At 38.3% G+C, this 20,263-nt stretch overlaps 1 protein-coding gene across 1 annotated transcript in view; it reads left to right on the top strand.

Annotated features, from left to right (window-relative positions):
* LOC306846004 (protein O-GlcNAcase-like) overlaps window positions 1-20,263 on the top strand; it is a gene marked incomplete at both ends in the record, with an annotated part of 36,196 nt that overhangs the window by 3,233 nt on the left and 12,700 nt on the right. The window contains 5 exons of the mRNA XM_079379056.1: window positions 8,557-8,608; window positions 11,686-11,783; window positions 14,981-15,111; window positions 15,241-15,412; window positions 17,258-17,356. Coding sequence (XP_079235182.1) covers window positions 8,557-8,608; window positions 11,686-11,783; window positions 14,981-15,111; window positions 15,241-15,412; window positions 17,258-17,356 — 552 coding nt within the window. The remainder of the gene's footprint in view (window positions 1-8,556; window positions 8,609-11,685; window positions 11,784-14,980; window positions 15,112-15,240; window positions 15,413-17,257; window positions 17,357-20,263) is intronic.

The following is a 20,263-nucleotide window of genomic DNA, read 5'->3' as shown; positions in this document are numbered from 1 at the left end:
TAAACCAAACAAAGGAAGGCTTAGAACATCTCCACTTACTGCAATGAATATGATATTTACCCATAAGAATAATCATATTGACTAAATCTGATACTGATAAATCTACATTATCCATATAAAAGAGGATGTGTGACAAGGTGAGGTTAGGGATATTATCAATCTTAAGTGACAGCCAATTATGTAACTCGGACCAAAAACTATTGACCACGGGGCAAAAGAAGAACATGTGTTCCAGAGTCTCATCAGCCATCTCACAAAAAACACAGGAGTCTACAACAAATTTGAATCTTTTTCTAAGAAAATCAGCAACCGGATATATCTTATAAATTATTTTAAAGTGAGTCTCTTTGACTTTTGGGGAAATGGGCCATTTGATGAATTTAAAATGTGTTTTTTCTATGGACAATGCAACCATATTCGGAACCTGTACACACAATCCTCTGTTATAATCAAAAAACAATTTAGATTTCAAAACACCATTAATATATTTATTATTACATTTATAGTCAACTAAACTACAATCATTAATAACTAAATTTGGTAAAGTTGGTAAGGGTCTTTGAATTAACTGTAATAATGGTACAGGTATTGCTTTACAGATCTTGCTGTATTCTCTATTCGTACAGTTTAAATTATATTTGTATAAGAAAGCTTTATATTCAAAGAAGTTACCATTATCATCTATAATATCATTCACAAACACAACGCCATTTTCATACCAGTCATACCTGAACAATGATTTTCTGTTGATAATAATGACCCTATTGTTCCATAAGGTGGATCCATGTGGAGAAAAGTTATGGGTGAATATCATTTTCCAATATTGGAGAATTTGTTTGTGGAAGTTTGATAATTTAACAGGAATTTTGGTCACCTCAAAATCACAATGCAAAAGAAAATCAAGCCCTCCTACTTTTTTAAATAGATGTCTAGGAATGTGAAACCACATAGAATCTGATTGTGATAGATACAGTGGCATGCGAAAGTTTGGGAACCCCTTGCAGAATCTGTGAAAATGTGGATAATTTTACCAAAATAAGAGAGATCATACAAAATGCATGTTATTTTTTATTTAGTACTGTCCTGAGTAAGATATTTTCCATAAAAGATGTTTACATATAGTCCACAAGACAAAAAAATAGCTGAAATTATTAAAATAATCACATTCAAAAGTTTGGGAACCCTTGGTTCTTAATACTGTGTGTGGTTACCTGGATGATCTACGACTGTTTTTTTGTTTTGTGATGGTTGTTCATGAGTCCCTTGTTTGTTCTGAACAGTTCAACTGAGCACTGTTCTTCAGAAAAATCCTCCAGGTCCTGCAGAATCTTCAGTTTTCCAGCATCTTTTGCATATTTTAACCCTTTCCAGCAGTGACTGTATGATTTTGAGATCCACCTTTTCACGTTGAGGATGATTGAGGGACTCAAACACAACAATTAAAAAAGGTTCAAACATTCACTGATGCTCCTGAAGGAAACACGATGCATTAAGAGCCGGGGGGTGAAAACTTTTGAACAGGATGAAGATGTCCAAATTTTTCTTATTTTGTTGAAATATCATATTTTTCCATTTAGTACTGCCCTTCTGACGTGACAGAAGATACTTGCATGTTTCCTGGAAGACAAATGAAGTACAATTTACCTTGATCTTCAAATTCAAAAAGTTTTCACCCCCCGGCTCTTAATGCATCGTGTTTCCTTCAGGAGCATCAGTGAATGTTTGAACCTTTTTTAATAGTTGTGTTTGAGTCCCTCAATCATCCTCAACGTGAAAAGGTGGATCTCAAAATCATACAGTTACTGCTGGAAAGGGTTAAAATATGCAAAAGATGCTGGAAAACTGAAGATTCTGCAGGACCTGGAGGATTTTTCTGAAGAACAGTGCTCAGTTGAACTGTTCAGAACAAACAAGGGACTCATGAACAACCATCACAAAACAAAAAAACAGTCGTAGATCATCCAGGTAACCACACACAGTATTAAGAACCAAGGGTTCACAAACTTTTGAATGTGATTATTTTAATAATTTCAGCTATTTTTTTGTCTTGTGGACTATATGTAAACATCTTTTATGGAAAATATCTTACTCAGGACAGTACTAAATAAAAAATAACATGCATTTTGTATGATCTCTCTTATTTTGGTAAAATTATCCACATTTTCACAGATTCTGCAAGGTGTTCCCAAACTTTCGATCCCCACTGTATGTTCTCAACCAGTTAATCTTAAAGGTCCCAAACATTGATTCAAAGTCCAAGGCTTTGATACCACCCATATCATACTCTTTAACGAGCTGAGATTTCCTTATATAATGGGTTTTATTTTTCCACAGGAATTGGAAAATAATTGAGTTGACTTTCTTTATATTACCGGAAGAAACATACAGGGAGTGACACGGATAAATTACTTTGGAAATACCTTCTGCTTTAGATAGAGTAACTCTACCAAAGATAGTGAGATCTCTGGTAAGCCATCGACTCAAAGATTTCTTCATATCTATTAATCGGTCAGAAAAATTAACATCTTCCCTTCTGATAGCATTTTTAGATAAAACTATTCCTAGATATTTCACTTCAGATTTAACCTCGATTGAAGAGATGATGGAATCCGATGATGAGTGAATGGGAAGTAGCTCACATTTTTTAACATTGAGAGTTAATCCTGACGCTTTAGAGAACATCGAGACTAAATCAAGGGCAACATCAACCATGAATTTATTCTTTAAAAGGATTGCTGTGTCATCTGCAAATTGACTAATTTTAAATTCCTTGTCAAATATAGAGATCCCATGCAAATTGGGGTTGTGATTAATGAACATGATAAGTGATTGGGTGGCTAGAATAAACAGTTATCTAAACAGTTAGAATAACAGAAATCGGGCACCCTTGTCTAATACCGCGGAGCACCTCAGGGACACAGAACTATATATGTCAGTATAAAACATCTTAATTATTTTACAAAAATTGTTCCCAAAACCTAAAAAACCTAAGACTTCAAATAAAAAGGCATGTTCAACAGTGTCAAATGCCTTGTGAAAATCGAGAAATAAAATAAAGGCATCTGTATCAATGAGATCTCGATAATCAAGCATGTCAAGAAGCAATCTGGTATGATTATGTATATTTCTACCCCTCATGAAAGCTGATTGACACTCATCAATAATATGTGATAATCCCTCATTCAGACGATTACCATAGACAAGTGCCAATAATTTATAATCGTTACATAACAAGGTAATTGGTCTCCAATTATCCAATAACAGATTATCTTTGTTGGGTTTGGGAATTAGAGTGATGAGACCATGTTTCATAGTGGGAGAAAGATTACCTTTTGAGATACAATCTAAATAGGCATTATAGAGCATTTCCCTGATATCACTCCAAAAGAAAAGTAAAAACTCCACGGTTATCCCATCTATTCCAGGTGATTTCCCCTTAGACATCTGTCGAACTGCCAAGTCTAGTTCCTCAATTCTTAGCTCATCTTCCATAGACTGTTTAAAATTATCATCCATTGCCTTTTTAAACCCCTGAATCCTATTTAAGAAAAAACAACAATCTTTAGAAAAAAGGGATTTATACAAATTACTATAAAAAGCTTTCATTTTTTTGTTTACTTGTTCTTGATTTTCAACAATAACATCATTTATATTTAACTTCCGAATTTTTTTCTTCGTCTGTCTTTGTTTTTCCAGACTAAAAAATAGGAAGAGTTTTTTTCCCCTTCTTCGATCCAACGAGCCCTTGAACGAATAAATGCTCCCCTGGCCTTTTCCAAATATATATTATCAAGATGGGACTGTAAATTGTTTAATTCAGTCTGCTCTTCCAGTGTCAAATCATCTTTACAGCACAACCTATTAATGTGACTAATGATGTCCCTTTGTCTTATCTTTTTAAGTGTTGATAATTGCTTACTTCTCTTAATAGCTATCTGCTTAACTTTAAACTTGAACCATTCCCATTCACTCAGAAAACACACTTCCAATTCACCTACTTCTTTAACCAGTTGTCTAACTTAATAACAAAACTCAGTATCTTCCAAGAGGGTATTATTAAATTTCCATATGGGGTTTATGCTATTCTCTCTTCTACCTGTATAAAGTGTCAGAAATATTACACAATGATCAGTTAGGGGTGATGCTGAAATTTCACATCTATTTACCTCATTAATTAAATTGTCTGAGATTAACCAATAATCCAATCTTGAGCACTGGTCATTATTAGATGAGTTAAACCAGGTAAATTGTTTTCTGGTTGGGTTTTTCATTCTCCAGTAATCTATTAAATTGGCCTTTGTGATTAATTCAACTATTGTTTCATCAAATGTGTGGCAGTGTCTTTTTGATGGTAGGCGGTCTAACCAAAGATGAGGGGCCAGGTTAAAATCTCCCCCAATTATTACTCTATCCGTTGAAAAAAACATTTTCCATTCTTTTAAGCACTTACTTAAAGATGAGAAGAGATTTTTGTTCTGTGGTCTTTTGTTATAACCATACACACATAATAAAATGTAGTTTATACCATTAATTTCTGTTGCGACCATTATCCAATAGCCGGTAGGGTCACTTTTATGGTCAATAATTTTCCCAGGAAATCTATTTAACAAAATCATAACTCCTGCCGAGCGTGATGTTCCATGACTGAAAAAGATAGAGTCTCCCCATTGCAATTTCCAAAATTTTATGTCAGCTTCATCTGAGTGGGTTTCTTGCAAAAAAACACAATTAGCCCTTTGCTCCTTACAGAAAAGAAAAATAGCCTTACGTTTTACATTATCTTTCGGCCCCCTAGTATTTAAAGAAATAAAGGAAAACATTTAGGTGATAAGTAGATAACCTATAAACAGTGCACAAAAGAGTGTTAACGATGCGCAGGAATGAGTCATTAGTCCTAAATCTACATGTTTAGTGTAACTAATCCTCTATACACTATAGAGGAAGTAAAGGAAAACTACAAACCGAACAGTTATTGTAACAAAGGTCTATTTAGATATGGAATCAACTTCGTCTTCTTTGTTGTGTTTTTCTTAATTTTGGCAGCCATAAAGCTATTGTTAGTAGACTATCATACCAAAAAAATTATAATAATAAAAATAAAAAATCATATTATGACCAGCTTTAAAAACATTTAACAGGTAATCAAAGTAAACAATCAGTATCTGCCAAATGCTGGCGTGCAAAAAAAAATAAATAAATAAATAAATAAATAAAAATTTGGAGTCATCAACGTAGGTTACCTGTCACGGTTCACTCATTCATTGTTTCCTCCTTGTCCCGTGTATTGTCATGTGTGTGTGTGTAGTACGTGTGTGGGCGTGGCCGAGCCATCACCATTCACTACACTCAGCTGAGCCTCGTTAGCAGCACCAGCTGCAGCTCCTTAACTCACCCATAAATACTCACCAGTTTCTCCTCTCCTTTGTCAGATCGTTTTGGATGTCTCCCTGTGTGTTGTTCAGTGACTGTCACGTTTCCGCCGTTCGTCCGTCTGATGTCAAGGTGATCGTCCGGTGTCGGTGTTGCTGTGTCTTCGTTCGTGTTGGGGATTCCCACTCTTCACCACGGATCCGTCTCGTCACCACCATCCTGCTGTGTAGCCCATCCGGTCCCTGTGTCATCTGTCATCAATTCATCCTGGTTTTCTGTTATATCCGTCTGACTACAATAAATCTCTGTTTCACCTGCAAATCGCTTCCTCATCTCTCCGCAGCATGACATTACCTTGCTCCGATCATAACATGCATTAACAAACAAAGTGCGGGTAGTGTTGATACTTACATATCGGAGCATTTATGTCAACCAACAATAAAAAATAAATTTCTCAGTCAAACGTGAGTGCAGGCTGAATTTCTGACAGCCATTCAAATGAAAGCAAAACAAGTGATCAATTTGGGTCCACTCTCCGGTTATCGATCAGCGCATATGATGATCGCTCTCGGTGTGTTATTTGAGGTAGCGGCATCGCCTTTCCTTCCCAGCCGGTGAACGGTGTCTACGGTGTCTCGCAGCCGCTCCACAGACATTGGAACAACTCTTGTCAGTATCCCGATGACAACTTTTCTCGTGTCCTCTCCATCCTTTTCAGGGAGACCAATCATCCTCAGATTCCACCTTCTTTTATATCGGGTTTGCTCTGCACATGCTTCTTTTAACAAGCTGTTTTCTGTCTGAAGGCCTCCTATTTTTTTTGAAGCGCGCAGATTTCTTCTCGGTTTTTTTTAGTTGCGGTTGTGTTAGCTTCAATACGTTTGTCGAAACTTTTCAAAAGTTCCGTCTGCTCGTCCATTTTTCTGGTCAGAGCTTGTACTGCATGAAGAATTGCAGCGCCAGTATTCACGTCCTCAATTTCACTTTGTTTTCTCTGTTTCTTTAGATTTGGCTGTTTTATCGGCGTATGTTCTTTGTTAATTTTGTCTTCTTTGGATGAATGTTGCTCTGCTTCCATTTCTCCCTCAATGTCAAAATCGTCACATGCCTCGTGGAGAGCAGCCAAATTGTAGTTGTGGTTGGACATGATTCCAAAAAACAAATAAAATGTTTCCACTACGTTAAATATCTGTTTAGTAAAGAGATTGTTACACTAGTTTATCACATTTCAAGGACTAAAAATAAACTTTTTACCGGAGCCTGCAAAAGTGCTACCACTCACTCCGCCATCTTGAAACCCCCCTCCCCCATTGTTATGAAGTGCTTTGAGCGACTGGTCCTGGCACACCTCAAGAACTGCCTCCCACCCACACTGGACCCACACCAATTTGCCTATAGAAGCAATAGAAGCACTGAGGATGCAGTATGCACAGTACTGCACTCGGTACTCACACACCTGGAAAACAACAACACATATGCACGGATGTTGTTTGTTGATTTCAGCTCAGCATTCAACACTGTCATTCCCTCCAAGCTGATCACTAAACTTGGTGACTTGGGTGTTAACACCTCCCTCTGCAGCTGGATTATGGACTTTCTGACCAACAGACCTCAGCATGTTAGGTCAGGCCACACCTGCTCCACCACCATCACACTCAACACCGGCGTACCACAGGGCTGTGTGCTGAGCCCATTTCTCTACTCCCTCTACACCCATGACTGCAGGCCTTCATGGATCCAACTCCATCATCAAGTTTGCTGACGACACCACAGTGATTGGCCACATCAGAGACAACGATGAGACTGCCTACAGAGACTGCCTACTGCATGGTGTGCTGACAATAGCCTGCTCCTCAACACCAGCAAGAGCTTATTGTGGACTTCAGGAAGAAGAAAAGTGGAACGCATGACCCCATCCACATTAACGGGATGGTTGTTGAACGTGTCTCCAGCTTCAAGTTCCTGGGAACCCACATCTCGGAGGACCTGACCTGGACCACCAACACATCCAGCCTAGTCAAGAAGGCTCACCAACGCCTCTTCTTCCTTAGGACACTGAAGAAGAACCACCTGTCTCCAGCCATCCTGGTGAACTTCTACCGGTGTGCGATTGAAAGCATCCTGACCAACTGTATCACAGTCTGGTATGGGAACAGCTCAGCTGCTGACCGCAAGGCACTGCAGAGGGTGGTGAAAACCGCCCATCGCATCACAGGGACACCACTTCCTGCCATTGAGGATGTCCAGAGAAAACGCTGTTTACGTCGAGCTCGCGGCATAGACTGTTTAACTTACTGCACTCTGGGAGGCGCTTCAGGAGCCTCCGAACAAGGACATGCAGACTCAGGAACAGCTTTTTCCCTACAGCTGTTTCCCTACTAAACTCTGCCCAATGATACCCCCCTCACACACCACCACAAACTCTTCACCCCTCCCCATCATTAAATCGATTTAAAAAAACAAAACCAAAAAACAATCTACACACTGAGTACTATGTACTGGAAATTTTTATTTCTATGCACTTTCAATATTCATTGCACTAGTGTTTATATATCTTAATGTATAGCTTATTCATATCCATTTGTAATTATATTCATAGTTTTTGCTCATAGTGTACATACATTTACTGCACAATCCATCTGTATAGTATGTTCATATCACCCATCTGTATATCATACTGATAGTATTTAAAAATTTGTAAATTATGTCCATAGTACTACTGCCTTATCTGTATATTCTGTACATATGTAACATATTGTAGACACTGTATATCCTGTACCTCTGCTTATTGCACTTCAGGTTAGATGCTAACTGTATTTTGTTGCCCTGTACCTTACATGTGCAATGACAATAAAGTTGAATCTAATCTAATCTAATCTACAGAGTGCCTCAAACAAAGCTTTGATACATATGATCCTGCACTGCTTCCCAATGCCCACCCCTAGCGATGACCCTGACTATTAAATAAATGGTCCAGTATAGCCTGAAAGCTCCAAGCCCATAATTCAGAGTCTGCCCAAAATCCGACTGTTTTGAGTGGGCTGCAGTGAAGAGGAGGTGGAAGAGAACAGAAATACTGAAGCTTTGTGATGGTTATGAAATGCTGCCTTGTGTAAATGGAGAACATATCATGTGTGTGTCTGCATGTCTTAAAGGTGTGATATATCTGTATATTGTACTCCTTAGGTTTCTATGGGAGACCCTGGTCAATGGAACAAAGGAAGGTGCTATTTCAGTGGTGAGTATGGGATCAGTGAGTGCACACACACAGTAGAGATGGAATGACGAGATTGCACTTTATATGCATTTGTGTCACTAAAGGGACACAAAATATTATATATCTACAGTTATGTAATGTAACATGGGATTTTTATTTAGATCATGTTTGCAACATGGTGGTATCAGAGCAATATAGTAAAGATGCCCGGGGGGCAGCACAGAGCAGCTGGTGCGTTGCAGAGGTGTAAAGTCGTGTAGGCAGAGAGACAAATAGCTTTTTATGATTAATGACTGGACACTGATGCCAGCATGACTCCACTGAGCCAGTTTCACACATCTTCATACATTAGCCATGGTGAAATCAGTGGCAAGGAGCAAGTCCATTTTGAATCAGAGCATAGGTGAAGTAGAAGAAAAGATAAATTATTATTATTATTTGCCATATTCTTAAAGAAATAGTTCAACCTAAAATGACCTTTTGTTGAAAATGTGCTCACCCTCAAGCCATCTAAATGAGTTTTGTTTCTTTATTGGAAAAGATTTAGAGAAATTTACCATTACGGTGAATGGGTGCCATAAGAATAAGAGTTCCACAGCTGATAAAAGCATCACAATGATTCACAAGTAATCCACACATCTCCAGTCCATATTTGTAATAAATAAATCCATCAGGGTGTTTTAAGATGTTAATTGATGGACTGGAGTCATGTGGATTAGTTGTGGATTATTGTGATGTTCTTATCAACTGTTTATAATCTCATTCTCACGGCACCCATTCACTGTAATGTGATTTTCTCCAAATCTGTTTCAATGAACAAACAAACTCATCTACATCTTGGATGGCATGAAAGTGAGTAAATATACAGAACGTTTTCATCTTGGGGTGAACTTTTTGAGGTATCCCTGCTGAAAACACCATCTTTCCATGATGGTTCAGCCTGATTTAGTGCTGGTCTAGCTGGTTGCCATTATGGTTTCCAACAAAACTGAAGCTGTTGGTCAACCTGGTTAACCTAGGACGTCTTCCTGGTTTATCTAGCGAAGAATCCTGGTGGTGACACCAACACACCAGCACCTTAAAAACAAGAGTATGCTGCAGTCCTGTATTCAGTCCCTGCTCCCATTCAGTCAGAAAGCAGTTTTTATCTCTCTCTGCTGCAGCACTAATGAACCAGCTCACACTTTACTCAGTGAGCTGGCATTAACTAGTAGATTCGATCAGCGAAAATTAAGTTCTCTTCCCTTTAAGTTTAGTACAGTAGATTTTCTTAAATTTAAAAAAAGATGAATAATAGCCTGTGATTGATATATTCTAGCTTTATAAACACATGGCACACTGTACATACAGTTTGAAATATTACTGATTTGTTTATATTTTTTAGCCTGTTCTGATTGATGCCTTGGGTTGTGACGTCCAAATCAGTAGAATTTCCATTAATGTACTATGGCTCGGACATGACAGAAATTTGAGTGTGTGTGGGAATCCATCTGCACAGGAAAAAAGGAGAGAAGCGAGAGAGTATCCTACTCACCCACCCACACAAGTGATAGAGGCACTGGTCCAAACTCAACCCTGGATGAAAAGATTAATAGTGCAGGCGAAAGAAGGGGAATGAGAACTTTTACACGCTTGAGTGAGAGTGAAATGATTGTGCTGATGCAGTAGATGAAGGGAGAAGGAGGAGAAAAAGGAAGTGGGGAGGAAGAGGGAGAGAAAGAGCAAACGATAGATTCTATCTGTGCATTAGCATTTTAAATAGGTTGGAGAGGGGGAGACCCAAAATTAGCTTTGTGTGTGTGTGTGTGTGTGTGTGTGTGTGTGTGTGTGTGTGTCTGAGTGAGTGTGTGCACATGCTTGCACATTTAGACAAGCACTAGCTCAGCCTCAATCCATTTAGGGAGTCTGCTTTTCTCCTGAGACGCACACGCAGACACAGTCATTCTATGGTAGGCAAAGATGTAATATTTAATTTAGAGTTAACTCAGTTTTTGTCTGAGATTTTGATTAAGACTTTAATCTGGAAGAAACCCATTCTCTGAAACAGTCATCTTACAGATCACAGTAGAATACTTGTCTTGTTGAGTTTTAGAATATAAACTCTCCTATACACTTTTAACACTAGTTTTCACGCTAGTTTATTTAATGTCCACTAACAATGTCCAACAGTATATAGACTAAACATAATGATAACCACTACAGTGCCAGTTTGCTAAGTAGAATTAAATAATATTTTTTACAATAATTTTGGCAAATGTACAACTTGAATCTGAATTATGCATAGTTAAAATATCAATATTTTAGTTTTTTTGGTCAATCAACTTTTAGATTTGATATTTTACATTATGGAATTTACTTCACATTGACATGTTGGTTACCAAGTACTGTATAATAACATTTGACATTTTTAAAGGGAAAATTGCAAAATGACTACTTCAGTCATTATGTTGATTGTAAAAATTTGATAATATATTAAAGATTTTGCCTTTTAAGATTTGGGTTTAAAGAATGAAATAATCTGGGGCATGGATAAAGCAATAAATCTTCAAGTCATTTTTTTAAAAATTGCAAAAATAAATTATAAAAGCATGGTAAGAAGTTGTCAAGACAGTTTTCATGTGACCTTGATATCACAAAAGTGAGTTCCCATGGCACTTGAAAGTTCAATTTAAATCTCTGTGTTGGTAATAGTGCACATTTTGTGCAATAATGATCTTCATTTAATATTTATTTAGAGGCCATTGTCATTGCCACCGAAATTATTATATTAAGAACAACATTTAAATATTGCACTGCAGTTAAACTGAAATAGGTTGAAATTCATAGAGGGGCAGACCATTTACTTTTTTCCTCTGCAGAGGAATCAGCCCTTTGCTGTTGTTAAACTCACACTCATTCCTGCAGGAAATGTGACCCCTTATATTATTAATGATGCAAGATCAATGAATGTCTCTATTTTCTGCCTCTCTCTCTCTCTCTTTCTCCCTGCTGTGCCGTGTGCCCTTCTTACACAATATCTCAAAACATGATGGAAAATCCATTTTAAATTCTGAATTGATTTGTCTCTTAATGCACCTGTTCCCTATTGTCCCTTTCAGGATGCAGATGTGGAGTTTGAACACATATCTGTATGGTCCTAAAGATGATTTGAAGCACAGGTTACTGTGGAGGGAGGTTTATTCAGCAGAGGAAGAGGGTATGTGTCAAGTCAAGTCACCTTTATTTATATAGCGCTTTTAACAATACAGATTGTATCAAAGCACTTAACAGTATCAAATTGGAGGACAGAGTGTCAGTAATGTATAAAAATCAGATTAAACACTCAATTTTCAGTTAAAGGCATTTCATTATTGAGTTCAGAGATGTTATTGTCTAGATCAGTTTAGTTTAAATAGTATCTGCGAAATCAAATTGACGATAATCACTAGAAATTAAGTGTCCCCAACTGAGCAAGCCAGAGGCAACAGCGGCAAGGAACCAAAACTCCCTCTGTGACAGAATGGAGAAAAAAAAAACCTTGGGAGAAATCAGGCTCAGTTGGGGGGCCAGTTCTCCTCTGGCCAGGAGATAATTGTTTATTTATTGTTTACTTAATGTTTTAATTAAAATTTTAAATGTATAAATGTATTTATTTCTATTTTATATTGTTGCAATCTCTAACAATAATAGTATTATGTAGTTAGGTATTTTATTATATTTTTAATTATTTTCTTTTATTTGTATTTTTACTGCATTTAAGTCGAGGTCCCCGGGACTCATCCAGGTGTCCCGGCTTCCGCCGACGATCAGGGAGACATCATCTCCCAGCATCAATCCACCATCTGATCCGGACACGGACTGAGAAACAGAATAAGAAAGAAACAGACAAATATTAGCGTAGATGCCATTCGTCTTACGATTTAACGTGTACATTGTGTGTTATGGGGAGTGTTCCCGGTTCCGGTTGATCTAATTAATGCAGCCTAACAATCCTTTAATGGATTTGAATAATATAAGCGTATTAGTGTGTTCAAATTCAAATTCAAATTTTATTTGTCACATACATATACATACATAGTACGACATGTAGTGAAATGTATTGTACGACTGTCCAACAAATTGTCCAACAAAATTAAGAAAAACCTCAAGTTTACAAAAATACAAATAGAAAAAGTACAGTAAACATATATGTTGAAATAAACTAGCAATAAAATAGAATAACAAATAGATATGAGAATAAAATAGATATGAAGAATAAAAATAGAATATGATTGTATATAGATTCTATAAAAAGTAAAGTATATGTCAGTGATAAAGTGTCCGTGTGCTGTGCAGTGCAGTAAAGTGTATAAGTGAGTAAAAGGATACTAAAGACAAAGACAAATGGTATGTAAGTCCCACTCATTTATCCTTAAGTAACCTTCTACAAATTAGTGCAGTGTTATGTGTAAGCCAGGTTAAAGTAACGAGTCTTTAATCTAGATTTAAACTGACAGAGTGTGTCTGCCTTCCGAACAGCATTAGGTAGATTGTTCTAGAGTTTGGGCACTAAATAGGAAAAGGATCTGCCGCCCGCAGTCGATTTTGATATTCTAGGTATTATGAAACGGCCAGAGTTTTGAGATCGCAGCAGATGTGGAGGACCATAATGTGATAAGAGCTCGCTCAGGTACTGAGGAGCTAAGCCATTCAGGCCTTTATAAGTAGTTAACAAGATTTTAAAATCTATACGATGTTTGATGGGGAGCCAATGCAGTGTTGACAGAACTGGGCTAATATGGTCATACTTCCTGGTTCTAGTAAGAACTCTAGCTGCTGCATTTTGGACCAGCTGTAGTTTGTTGATCAAGCGTGCAGAACAACCACCCAATGAAGCATTACAATAGTCTAACCTTGAGGTCATAAACGCGTGAATTAGCATTTCTGCATTTGACGTTGAGAGCATAGGTCGCAATTTAGATATGTTTTTTAGATGGAAAAACAGTTTTACAGATGCAAGAAACATGGCATTCAAATGAAAGATTGCTATCAAACAGCACACCTAGGTGCCTAACTGATGACGAAGAATCGACAGAGCAGCCGTCAAGTGTTAGATAGTGTTCTTGGTTATTACATGTGGGGTTTTTATGTCCGAAAATTAACACTTCTGTTTTTTCCGAATTTAGCAGTAAGAAATTACTTGTCATCCAGTTTTTTTATATTGACTATGCATTCCGTTAGTTTCTCAATTTGGTGTGTTTCACAGGGCCGTGAAGAAATATAGAGCTGAGTATCATCAGCATAACAGTGAAAGCTAACACCATGTCTCTTGATAATATCTCCTAAGGGTAACATGTTAAGCGTGAACAGTAATGGCCCTAGTACTGAGCCTTGAGGTACTCCGTACTACACTTGTGATTGATATGATACCTCTTCATTCACTGCTACGAATTGATGGCGGTCAGATAAGTACAATTTGAACCATGCTAAGGCACATCCACTAATGCCAACAAAGTGTTCTAGTCTATTCAAAAGAATGTTGTTGTCGATAGTGTCGAATGCACCGCTAAGATCCAGTAGCACTAATAAATAGATACATCCACGATCAGATGATAGAAGCAGGTCATTTGAAACTCTAATGAGAGCAGTCTCAGTACTATGATACGGTCTAAATCCTGACTGGAATTCCTCACAGATACCATTTTTTCTCTAAGAAGGAATATAATTGTGTGGATACTACCTTTTCTAGTATCTTTGACAGAAAAGGGAGATTTGAGATCGGTCTGTAATTAACTAGATCTTTGGGGTTAAGTTGTGTTTTTTTAATGAGAGGCTTAATTACAGCCAATTTGAAGGTTGTATTCATTATGCCCAGTATTTATTCAAATTGCAGTATAATGAAGCTCTGGGCTGAAGTGTTTATTTAATCTGTCTATTTTAATTTAATTTACTGATCTTTTTATAGCTAAAGGCTTTTATTATTTTTTATTATTTCTGCCCAAAAAATATTCATATCTAGAAAACATAATCTGAGCAATCAGAATATAAATACTTGGTCATCTTAGCAGAGATTGTTAAAATTTATTTCTAAGAATATTATTCCTAAATTGCACCTAATCATATTATTATACAAACTTAATTGTATTAGATTATATTTTGCCATTCAGTTATTGGTGTGAGCTGCTGCTGTGTGTTCGGATTTCATATCTTAACCCAAATGCCTTTTTCAGATAATTAACTATATAAAAAATTTTTTTTCTTGCATTCAGTATAACAAATAATGACTCATGAGTATTGTTATAAAATAGTGTGATTCTAGTATTGTATATGTGGCACCATTATGGCACTATATGTTGGTGTTTTTTTAGGGCCGAATCACACCTCAAAACCTTTGACGTTTTCATTCTCTCTCCATCTTTCTGTCACTGTCTCCAGCTCAGTTGAAAGCTTTGGTATGTGAGGCAGAGTCGAGGGGTCTGACATTTGTCTACGCTCTTTCTCCGGGTCAGGACATCGTCTTCTCCAGCTCTTGTGACCTCACACTGCTTAAACGCAAACTCAGACAGGTAAGCAAACTCACTTCATCTCCCTTTCATTTTCATTGTGCTTTCTTGTGATCAAAGACACATTTGCTGTTTGACTAATATGTATATGTTTGCTTATGAATGCCTTGTTCTCTTTAATTTCACCACTAGGTGTCAGACCTGGGCTGTCAGGCTTTTGCCCTCCTATTTGATGACATTGATCATTCCATGTGCCAGTCAGATACAGAGGCCTTTTCCTCATTCGCTCACGCCCAGGTTACCATGGCCAATGAGATCTTCCATTTCCTGGGGGAACCATCTGTCTTCCTATTCTGTCCCACTGGTAAGCTAATACATAAATATGTCAACTGGGTTCATTACGGAGTAAAAATATAGTATAGTTTAATAAAGTGACATATTTACTTAATATTACCTTAAAGGAATAGTTCAAACAAACATTTAAATTGGCTTAAGATGTATTAACCCTCAGGCTATCCAAGATGAACAAGATTTTGTTTCTTCATAAGATTTGGAGAAATTTAGCATTACGTCAATTGTTCAAAAAAGGAATGCCCTCAGAATGACCAAACAGCTGATAAAAAACTCACAATAATCCACAGGTATTTCACAATAGTCAAGTCCATCAATTAACATCTTGTGACGTAAAAACTGTGTTTGTAAGAAACAAACAAACCATTGAGGGATTTAAATTTAAACTATAGCTTCTGGCCAAAATATCTATAAATTCATAATATACAACCCGAATTCCGGAAGTGTTGGGACGTAGATAACATAACAAACGTTTAAACTGAGAAATTTTACAATTTTATCCACTAAATGAGCTCATTTCAAATTTGATGCCTGCTACAGGTTTCAGAAAAGTTGGCACGGGGGCAACAAAGGGTTGAAAAAGCACAACATTTGGAAAAGATTCAGCTGGGAGAACATCTAGCAACTAATTAAGTTAATTGACACCAGGTCTGTAACATAATTAGCTATAAAAGGGATGTCTTAGAGAGGCAGAGTCTCTCAGAAGTAAAGATGGGCAGAGTCTCTCCAATCTGTGAAAGAGTGCGTAAAAAAAAAAGGAAGCCATATGTGAACATGGTCCAGAAGCGCCGTCATGTCCTGTGGGTCAAGGCTCATTTAAAATGGACTGTTTCAAAGTGGAAAAGTGTTCTATGGTCAGACAAGTCCAAATTTGACATTCTTGTTGGAAATGGCTTCGTAGTAGAAGAGTCCAGGTGCTGAATTAGCCTGCCTACAGTCTAGATCTTTCACCTATAGAGAACATTTGTTGCATCATTAAACGGAAAATACGTCAAAGACGGCCACAAGCTCTTCAGAAGGTGGAAACCTATATCCTATAACCTAAATTCCAACACTAAAACTCTAGAAACTCATAACCTCGATGCCCAGACGTCTTCAAACTGTTTTGAAAAGAAAAGATGCAACACCATGGTAAACATGCCCCCGTCCCAACTATTTTGAGACCTTAGCAGGCATCAATTTGAAATGAGCTCATTTTGTGCATTAAATTGTAAAATTTCTCAGTTTAAACATTTGTTATGTTATCTATGTTCTATTGTGAATAAAATATTGTGATTTGAAATTCTTTGATTTAATTTTATTCAAATTTCAAAAATGTCCCAACATTTCTGGAATTCGGGTTGTATACTAATCCCCTTTTGTCCTCTCACATCAAAATTTACCAACATATTTGTCTCATATCAGTTTTTACTGTTTTCGCTTGTGAGCAGTGCTTGATCTGTGCATATTTCTCTCCTGATTCAGACTAGACCTGAGGAAGCAATGATTTGATGTTAAAAATGCCTTAATGATGGATTTGTTTAATACAAACACATAGCTTTTACTTTTCAAGACGTTATTTGATGGACTGGAGTTGCGTAGATTACTTGTGCATTATTATGATGCTCTTTTATCAGCTGCTTCGACACTCATTCTGACGGCACCCATTCAATGCAGAGGATCCATTGGTGAGCAAGTGATGGAATGCTATAATGGTAAACTTTTCCAAATCCGTTTCAATGAAGAAACAAATTTTTGGATGTTCTGACTCTGCTCTACCCATCTTAAAACCTCATTGTCATTCTCTGTGCGTTTTCTTACATTGTTCTCTCCTTCTTTCCCCCAAACAGTACTGTGCTGTTATTTCTTTTCTCTCTAGAGTACTGTAGTTCTCTGTGCACTCCTAGCGTGTCAAAGTCTCCCTACCTGCTGACAGTTGGGGAGGATCTTCTCCCTGGTATCTCTGTCATCTGGACCGGTGAGAGACATTTTCAGTGTGTCCTTAAAAAAATCACACTCAGTGTCAGTGTTAAGGAGATCTAACCAATCAGAGACTACTTTAGTGGTGACGTTGAGAAAGGACGATAGGTGGCAAGCTGGAAACTTCCCGACCTATCCTGTCAGAGAGCGGAGTAAGAGAATGAACAAGTGTTCCAGAGTTCCTGATCTTAATCTTTGAAGTTTGCCTAGTTTGTGTGCGTTCATGCGAAATTGTAAGTCTATATACTTCCGTGTGATATTTAATGTGGTTATCCTACCATGTTGCGGCTTTGTTTACAGAAATTATCGAGTTGTTTGTCTCCTCAGACTTCTTCGAATGCACGCTGCGGTAGTTACCATAAATATAATAGATTGTGCATATAAAGTTATTTATTTTCCTTATTCTTTATGTATCATTGCTCTGATGCAACATAACTTAGTTAACAAATCTTTAGATATTGCTTTGTCGTAGGCTCCTTAATCCTGTTCATATACAACGATAACCCAGCACTTTATAATACACACTGAGAATTTGCAAATCCCTGTTATACATGCTAAATGCGCCATCTAAAGGGCACTTTAAGTATTGCGACTAACTAAGAATTGTATTAGATAAATACCATGTATGTATGTTGTAATTATATCATTGTAATTTGTTTGTTTATTTGTTTATTTCAGACCACACACACTTTCAACAGTAAAGACAGAAATGTTTTGAATCCTGTACTGTGTTTTTACTGACACCCTGGGGCGAGCACAATTTACTAATCAGCACCTATAGTACAAACTTTCCTACATTGTGGTCCTTCGAGCCGGAAAGTGTGCTTACCCCAGAGACAGGATGTCAGAACAACATTCCTCCAAGAGTGTGCGCCCACGACGCATTACCCAGCCTCCAACTTATCTCAGAGACTATGAGGTACAATTTCATATGCAACCAACTGAACCAGTTGTAACCAGCTCCATACAGTATCCACATGGTTACAACATTGAAGCCGCAGCTGGAGCCACGAGTACGCCATATTCCCATGATGGTGGACAACCTGATAGACAGTGGTCCCCCACACCACACTATGAAAGTGATGGAGGGGAGGAGCATTTTCTGCAAGAGGATGAGTCTTTATTCACATCTGTTAAACACAGGTTGGAGGTTCAAGATCTGAAAAGGGAGAATATGCAACTACGTGAAGCTCAAATGGTCCTTAAAGAGGAAATAAGGCAGTTACAGAACCTTCACAAAGATATGAAGAAGTTAATGGAAGAGCAGTCAGCCTTACCAGCACCCCAACCGCAGCAAATCAGAGTTACTCCAGTGCCATTCCCTAGAACCGTTTATAAACCACCTGAGGCAGCAGCACCAAGTCCAGTGCCCTACATCCCACAACCTACTCCACGCAGACCCCAAGTACCACCCAGGGAGAGTTCCTTTAAGCCAGGCTCAGACCAATATGCCCTCAAGTCAAACCTACAGCCGGCTACTGCCCATAATCTGCCATATTCTTCTCTCTCGGGGCGGCCTCAGAACACTGTATGTCCAGAGACTTCCTACAGGGGCCCACAACCAACCATTCCATGTTTCATCCGTCGTGACCCCAGCGAGTTCGCTCGTCTAAAGTTGGCCCTTGACAATCTGCTTCCTGATGATGCAACTGAGTTATTCAAGTATCAGATCCTTTTAGATCATCTGAAGTTTGAAGAGGCCCGCCTAATTGCAGACTTATTCCTCAATTCCCTTAGGCCATACTCAGACACGATGACTGCTCTTACTGACAGATTTGGAAGACCTCACCATCTATCCTTAACTAAAATAGCCGCTGTCATGGATGCCCCTGATGTTCAGCCTGGAGATTTAGCCAGTTTTGATAGGTTTGCCCTTCAAATTCAAGCTCTGGTGGGTCTTCTGAAGACATTGGGTCCTGAAGGTAATGTGGAATTACAATGTGGTTCACATGTAGCCCGCCTGCTCACTAAACTTCCCCCAGATTTACGTGCCTCATTCAGACGACACATGCCCTATCAGTCTGGGACAGTATACACTCTGCTTGATTTAGCAGAGTGGCTAAAGTTTGAATCCTGGAGCCAAGACTGTGAGGACCTAAATCAAAGAAAGGAGCAGAGACGTAGAACGGTGCCACCAAGATCAGGCTCAGTAGTAAAGTCCAGACTTGCCACTGTTCTTCATGGATCTGATCAAACCCCTAACACAGTTACACAGGTACTGTCAGACTCAAGGCAGTCCAACTCAGTCCAGAGACTTGAACAGAGTAGAGTGTTGTGTCCATACTGCGACAGTACAGAACACTTCCTGAGCCAGTGCATCACCTTCCAGAAATTCAGTAAAGAGGATATGATCAAATGGATCAAAGACAACCACCGTTGCTGGAAATGTGGGCGGTCCCACTTAGCGAAAAATTGCACCCTAAAGAAGCCTTGTCGTCTGTGTAATGGGAAACATCTCCAAATCCTTCATGAGGTTAATGTCCGATCACAGGCAGAGGGCACCTGCTTGGTGAGTTCCACAAATGAAACCCTGTACCTGGACAGGCCTGAAGGTTCCAAGCATGTTCTGCTGAAAGTGATTCCTGTTGTCCTGCAACACAAGAACCAAACCCTAAACACCTACGCAGTGCTCGATGATGGATCTGAAAGAACCATGCTACTCTCAGCCGCAGTTCAGAAACTAGGGCTTAAGGGACAGACAGAGGACCTAACATTAAGAACAATTCGTCAAGATGTCAAGAAACTGGTTGGGGCCTCCGTTTCATTTAGGGTACGCTCGATATCACAGCCTCAACAGAGCTACCAAATTCAGAATGCTTTTACCTCTGAACACTTAAGCCTGGCTGAGCACTCCTACCCTATCGCAATGCTCCAGCAGAAATATCAACACCTGACAGGGATTCCG

This window comes from Barbus barbus (assembly GCF_936440315.1).
Source record: "Barbus barbus genome assembly, chromosome: 1".
In the NCBI taxonomy this organism is placed as follows: Eukaryota; Metazoa; Chordata; class Actinopteri; order Cypriniformes; family Cyprinidae; genus Barbus; species Barbus barbus.
This window is presented reverse-complemented; position numbering and strand designations above follow the sequence as displayed.